We start from the raw sequence: 7,502 nt of genomic DNA, 5'->3' as shown, positions 1-7,502 counted from the left end.
TAGTTGGGTGCATACCTTAATTATGTTTAATTATCTCAGGCCAAGTTCCACTATTGAAAAGTGGGTATGTGTGTAACAGGGGACAGGGCCACTGTCTGGTCCTGGGGAACAAGAGGTTAGCCTTTGCTGTGCTTCTGCAGGTGCTGTGGGGAAGAACCATAATTTAACACTTTGGGCGGCAGAGAGGAGAGACTGCTGTGTGTAGACAGACCTCCACTACCAGGCCTTATAAGATTGAGCTGACTTCCGGCTCGGGGAGGGTTTTTTAAATGTTAGTTGTGGGTTTTTTTTATTTTTTCTGGTTACAAATATTATCCCTTGAGGAAAACCTTTGCTGACTGCACCTGTCTATTTTCTCCTGAGGCCTTCCACCAGTTTACAGCATGTTCCTACTGATTTCAGAACAAGTGGAGCTCATGTAAATGAGGGGGAAATGTGGCCCCCTCTAAGCCTTCCATAAAGCAGGGAGAAGAAAACGCACTAACAATTTCATCTGATTGCAATCGCCAATGAATGTGACTGGGAGAAATGATGGCTATTTTTTACATGGATACTTCTCATACTGTGTTGATGTCTTCTTACTAACATATGAAATCACCTTTTTGTACAAGCCAATCAATCGGTCTTGTCCCAGCTTAAAAGCAATGATGACTATTTCCATACCGATGACAATATAGAGGGAAAAAAACAAGAAACAGTTGGGATGTTGCAAGTGAATATCACCAAACCCAATTGTTGTCAAGGTGATAAAACAAAAATAGAAAGCCTCCTCGAAATCCATGTGGTTTTCCCACTTTGGAAGAATAGCTGCTGCACAGGAGATGTATGCAAAGACAATTAGTGCCATTAGCAAGATGGGCACATCTAGCTTTTCGAGTTCTTTGCCAAAGTTTTCGATGACACAGGTCATCTTCCCTGAATCTAGTTCGGGACATGAACTCCATCTTTCAAATTTGTTATTTCTTGGTGGCATAAGGTATTGATTTTCTCTTGCAATTAGCATTTCAAATATTTCAGCATTCTGGTATTGCAGTGACTTCCTTTTAACAGAGGATTGGCTTTTCAGCACTTCCGTGATACTTAAAGGTTCCTGGATGACTATTTTGTGATGCATAAGCAATGATGATCCAGTTTTTATCTCATTGTTTTTCTTACAGACGCATCCAGAACACAGTTTAGCTGGTTTAGAGGCTAACATTTTTGAATTAAGTTTCCTACATTTATTGTAAGACTTGGATAAGATAGTTGCAAGGATGTCTCCCAGGTCTGTCAGAACCAAGAACATCAGAGGTATGCCAAATAATGCATATAGCATACACAGATATTTTCCAACCTTTGTTACGGGGTAGCTATGGCCATAACCTAAAAACAAAATAAAAATAGAACACTGCAATTTATTTTGTATTCAAAACATTGAACTTTTAATACAGTTTTAAGTCAATAGTTTGTGTGGTGATATTTTAGTCAATAGTCTGTGTGGTCTTTTTTTTTTTTTTTTTAACATTTACCTCAATCCTTTTTAAAACTTCTTAGGCTGGGGGCTTTGTACGTGGGTGTGACTTGGAGCAGAAGGACCTTCACTGTATTCCTTCTGAAAGAGCATATGCACAAACCATAAAACTTACCTGACAGCAGAGAGTTTTTTGCATGTGATAACTCATACGTAGAAATTGACCCAGAATGGAACACCAGATCAAAATTCCCTGTATTTTGGTAAATTCAGATCTGGATTCTAATCTGAATTTTTGCAACTGGTTATTCTGTTTAATAGCTTGGAACAATGAATCCCAACACCCTCAAACCTTATGACTCGGGGCCATTGTTGATCATAATTATCACTGTCAATGATTTGAAACTATTTACAGTTTGTTAGATCTGATTTTAATGGCAGGAGTTGCATTTGACATATGGAGAGTTGTAAAACTGGGCTTTAGGGGACACACATTTTCTCCATTGAAGAGCATGGCTGGAAACCAATAACATTTTACTCTAGTGATCTAAAAAGTACCGATATCAAATGTAACTAATGCAAAGATATTACCAGACTTCCACTGCCAAATGATCAATTTAAGTAACAAAATGGTAGTGTAAGATATTCAACTGCAAATTAAATTAGGACATAGGACTCCTTTTCTGCAGTTATGCCATTGCTTCTTTGGATGTGAAGTTAAAATCCTAACCCTAAGTTAATGTATTTCCATTAGGGAAAAGATAACAGAGAGAAATTGTATTACAGTTTTTAATGGAAGTTCTCTGTCCTCCAAAAAGGCATAAAGAATCCTTTTTAAAAAATGCTTTTCTCTTCCTTAGTCAACACTGTTTCCTCTTAGATGATTTTGGGGTCTGTCTTTAAGATTATTAAACCAAATACTTGAGTATAATTGCCAAGTCACCTTCATTCTTACTAAAGATAGTTATAGTCCTTATATTCTAATCCAGCCTCTGCCACTAACTCAGTATGTGGCCTTTGACAGTTTATTTATCCTGTGTGTCTCCATTCCCACATCTGTGAAATGGGGATGCTAATTATTACTCTGCAGAGGTAAGTGGTGAGGATTAATTACTGTAATTAATATGTGGAGAGTGATTTCTTTTTTCCTTTTGATTCATATACATGAAAGTGCCTATCACAGGTTATAGTTGCTTTAACATTTATTACAGATATAATCCAGCCAAATAACAAATCAACAGCTGATCTCATCCCACACAAATGGCTCTCAATCGACAACAAAAATGAATATCCCTGGCTCCTCACCTCCTCTAGACCCCCAAGCATCTTAGGCCTTCCAAAGAGCCTAAGCAAACAGATGTGGTTTATAGCTTCCTGGGAAGGTCAACAAATAGGGCTTATTTTGGATCAAGCACATAGGAAGGGAGTAGGAGTGCTTCTAAGTGACTAACTCACTTCTGAAAATAAGACTTAAGGTCCTAAATCACGTAAGAGATGTGGACACATTTACCTGTCATAAATATTTACTACTACTTACTAGCACCTATTCTTCCTCATTTTTCACCACAGAGGAAACTATTTTGCATTCCTAGTGTGAGACCCTCTTAAGTTGCACTCCCCCCAAAAATAGCATCAGCCACAGCACTTATTAGATTATATCCTTAGCCAATTTGGTTTGATGTTTAAGCAAAATGTGTCCATACTGATCCTTTGGTCCTTACTCAAGCAAAACTCCCCATTGAAATTAATGGTTTCTAGTTTTAACTACGGTTTGTCTTCCTTTTTAAATAATTTGCAATAGCAAAATATTATATGTGGAAGAACATGAAATTGCAGAGACGAAAGAGAACCAAACTTCCATGTAGACCCATTCCACAAATCAACTCTTATATTGTAGTCAGGGGGGATTTTGCCTGAGTCAGTAAAATAAATAAATAAAATCCTGATGCCTCTCTCACAGAAGTCCCATAAGAAAAGGTGCAGATGTAGACACACCCACTCTGGTTGTAGCTCGTCCGCTGCCTACATAAGCAGAGGTACTTGTAGGGTAGTTCAGTCATATCTAGAAAACCAGTGGTGCAGGATATTCCATGTATAATAACCACCCTGGTGTGATTACATGCTGGTTCTATGCTGTAAAGAAAACAGATGGATTTTTTTTTTAATGTAACAAAGAGGAAGATTAACAGCCATGGAAGGGCAGAAAGGGGTAACCAAAGAAAGTAGTCTAAGGAGTGGGAAGAAGACTTTAACCACGCAACTTGAGATCTTGAAACTGATTTCTTAATAGCAGAATTGAATAGGGAGGAGTATAGCTGAGGTGATACAGGAGAATGAATTCTGAGTCCAAGCACTTTTAGAGGCATGAGTGTGTGCATGTTGTTTGAAAACTGTAGATTCTGTCATATCTTATGCTGAAGGATTATGTCAGATAACTTTTCATACCCATATTTAGTTTAACTGAATTTTGGTCAATTGAATAAATACAGGTTTCAGCTGGATATCTGACTATGTTACCGTCTTTAAAAAAAAAAAACACACGTCCACCCTAGAAATCTTCTATCTCTGTCCCTTTCCTTGTTAGCCTCTCTGGATTGCTGCTTGCTGCCTCCTGACCTTCCCTCACAAAAGGTGGTGTTGGTCATTGTCTCAGGCATGCACGTTCTAACTGAGTGGTTCTATGTGGAAGACTTAGTCACTGCCTGCGCTTGCCAATGGGTGAGACTGGTGCCAAGAAGAACAGCAGAAGCACATGGAAAGTAGCACCCCATAGTGTTGTAGAGAAGGGACTAGAACAGGTCATTTTTGTTTGTATCTAGGTCATCTGTCTACACCTGGAGCCGGAATGGAAAATTTCAAGAGTACTTTATAGAAGCTTGACTAGCCATTCTCAATATGCCTCGGTGGATACATAAGAAAGAATTAATTATAATGCCTTATATTTATAACACACTTTTCAACCTAAACAACTGTGAAGCTCTTTAAAATCAGATCACCACCTCTCTGGTGGAGGGCAACACCCAGCATAATACACAACAGTGGGGAAGGCAAGAGCACATTTTGAACCAAAACAATAGAGAAAACTTGTTTGTTCTTTTTTACAAAAAAGTTGCATTAGGTCATGATGACCATGTGTGCATGCACCTGAGCATCTAATTTGCATGTGCAGTTACAACAATCTAAGTGCTAAAATGCATTAGAATATACTGGTATACAGAGCACTGGATAACATTTTAACTCAAACTACTCACTACAAATATAGGTTGTTCCTTTGTGAATTCATTGGATGAAACCCATGAGTTAAATGCAGTGATTAGCATCAAATGTTAAGTGTACTTTACCTCAGAACTTACCCACTGTTGTGAACACAGTACAGCAGAAAAAGAGAGACCCAAGGAAAGACCAGTGTTCTTTTGGATCGGCAAACCATTCCAACTTAGCTTTGATAAACAGGTCATGGACTCTTTTCTTAAATACCTTCTCGTTTTCTGTCATATTTTCTGTTACAATAACAAAATAGCATGTGGTAACTGCTTCAAGACTCTGGGCCACACCATCAGCTGCTGTAAATCAGCCTAACTCCATTATGCCGGCTGAGGATCTGGCTCTGTTACTTTAAAAGAAGAACATATCCACACACAAACCTATCTTTGCCCATGTTGTAAGTAGAGTCAGGCTAGTAGCTGTGGTGAAGAAACAGAGGAGGGTGGGCTGATGGGTGAAAGCATTAAAAAATGAGGACAAAGAAACTGGGTAATTTTTAAAAAGAGAAAGATAGAAGATATACCAAAGAGAGAATGACACAAAATTTGATCTCTGTCTTTCATGACATCCAGCTCTTTTCTTTTACGTATCTGGTTTATTCTTCTTCTGGTTGAATAACTGAACTGGGAGGAGACGGCGGTAAGAGGGAAAAGAGGTGCAACCAGCATGGTCTTTTACTTAAGAAAGTAGAACAATTTGTAATCAGAAGATAAACAGAAAAGTCTTCATTTGTGGTCTACTGCTGAGACCCATGGCCCCTACCTGTGGATAAATATCAAATGCATTATCTCTAGCAGCTACTCCTATAGTCTGCACATATAGGCATCTTTGGAGTGTGACTTACCCCCTGTAATCCCTCCCTGATAAAAATCACTTCCAAAATACAGTAAGCTCAGTTGAAAAAAGGCACTCGTATTCTGGAATAAGTGTCCACAGAGGGTTTATACTGAAATAAATAACTCATCTGGAATAATTATTCTGGAGTTGCTATTTTGGTAAATTTTTAAGTGTAGACAAGCCCTCAGAAAGAGCCAGTGACCATTCACTAAAAGCTCTTTTATCTATTTAGTCTGCTGTAGACAATGAATAAGTGCTACCACCCCAGTCCCCACCACCCTCTCTTTCTTTGCCAGCCTGACATTATATCCCCTGTACTTGGACCCATCCTTCACATAAATAATTACTAGGATCCAGCTTTTCTTTGGCTCTCTGAACTGTTATGTTTTTGTTTTGTAAGGCAGCAGGCTGACCTCCTATTGCTAGGTGACTAACGGAGACCCCCATGAGGGATGAACTGAGCTTGTTACAATAGCTAAGCAATCTCAGTCACTGTTCTGCTACCCAGGGTAACTTTAAATCTTTCCAGTGATGCAAGAAAAAGAGAAGTAGATAAGCACTACAAAAATCTGGTCAAACATTCACATAGGGATCGTGGAAGTTTACAGCCTGGAAATCATAATTAAAGCAAATAAATACACTCTAAACATAAGGAAAAGCTGCTTCCAAGCTTACCCTTCATTATTTTGAAGTATATAGTCACAAGTTAAGAGATCTAATTTGAATGACAAGGGGATCAGTAATACCCTGTAAGCAAAGTTATTTTTCTATTACTGCACATACCTGTAAAATTTTGTGAGAGGTTCCACAGATTCAGCATAAAATCCTTATAGTCTTTACTTTCATTGCAATTTCTGTTACTCTCAATGTGAGAAAACATGACAGCCCCCAGAAAAGCATAGATCACTAAAGAAGAGATGAAGCAGGCATGAGGAAACACCACCCAAAACACTTTTGTGCACATCTTTTTGTCTTGCTGGGGACGAGATCTGAGTTCCATCCTCAAGACTCCGTTCGGAAAAAATCAGCTAGAGGTTTTAGAAACAGGGAAGTGAGAAATCTCTGGCATTTCAGTGAAGCTTTTCCTAGCTGGGAAATGAGAAATCCTCTGTTTCATGCTTTCAGAAGGAGGACTTTATAACTGAACACTGTAGTAGTGTCCCAATGGGCCCTGGAAAGAGCTTAAGACTAATTAAGTCTTAAAATATCTGTCAGATGATGATACAGCATGCTATAGCACTGAATTACTATTGATCAGGGAGAGCTGTAATGCACACAGATGACCAGCTACTGTATGTATCTACTGGACTAAATTGCAGTTTAAAGTTTCTTGTACTGAACTTCAGTTTTTGTTTTTCATTGGCACAATGGAAGGAAATTTCCCAGTAACAGATGAAAAGATGCACAGTGTAAATAAAGGTTTCAGAGTAGCAGCCGTGTTAGTCTGTATCCGCAAAAAGAACAGGAGTACTTGTGGCACCTTAGAGACTAAATAAAGGACATGTATGTGATATGGGACATTCCACCAGGAATGAAGGGGAGAGACCTATAATTTATCAGAGGCAGTCAGTGCTGGGATTCTACCATTGTACTAAGGGTCATTCCAGCAGGGCTGCAGAATAAGTGCATCTCTCCTACTGATGCATTAAGCTGCTGTCTAGGCCACCTTATATTGGTTGTTTTCTTTAACTGTAAAGGATTTTGTCTATGAGGCCAAACCATGAAGTCCTTGCCCAATTCTTGCCCAGTTTTTAGCCCCATGCTAGTGACTTTTCTGGAAGCACATCTAACCTTCAAAACCAAAACTCTCACTCTTATCCCTCACTCTGAGACACTGAAAGTGATGAGCACTGTCACTGTCCTTTGCTATTTTTAACAGTGAGGGTAACTAGAACAGGCTACAAAGGATGTGGTAAATTCTCCATCTCTTGTAAGGCTTTAAACAAAGCCT

The 7,502-nt window shown here is 38.8% G+C and overlaps 1 protein-coding gene across 1 annotated transcript; it reads right to left on the bottom strand.

The window, feature by feature from the left end:
• Nucleotides 1–535: 535 nt before the first annotated feature.
• On the bottom strand, nt 536–6,551 carry KCNK18 (potassium two pore domain channel subfamily K member 18). The gene is made up of 3 exons (XM_024198437.1): nt 6,335–6,551; nt 4,804–4,950; nt 536–1,362 (listed from the first exon to the last, which is right to left on the bottom strand). The coding sequence occupies exons 1-3, from the start codon at nt 6,549–6,551 to the stop codon at nt 536–538; spliced, it is 1,191 nt and encodes a 396-aa protein (XP_024054205.1).
• Between the last annotated feature and the right edge of the window lie 951 nt (nt 6,552–7,502).

The sequence above is a fragment of the Terrapene carolina genome, unplaced genomic scaffold (assembly GCF_002925995.2).
Source record: "Terrapene carolina triunguis isolate 2854851 unplaced genomic scaffold, T_m_triunguis-2.0 Scaffold95, whole genome shotgun sequence".
In the NCBI taxonomy this organism is placed as follows: Eukaryota; Metazoa; Chordata; order Testudines; family Emydidae; genus Terrapene; species Terrapene triunguis.
This window is presented reverse-complemented; position numbering and strand designations above follow the sequence as displayed.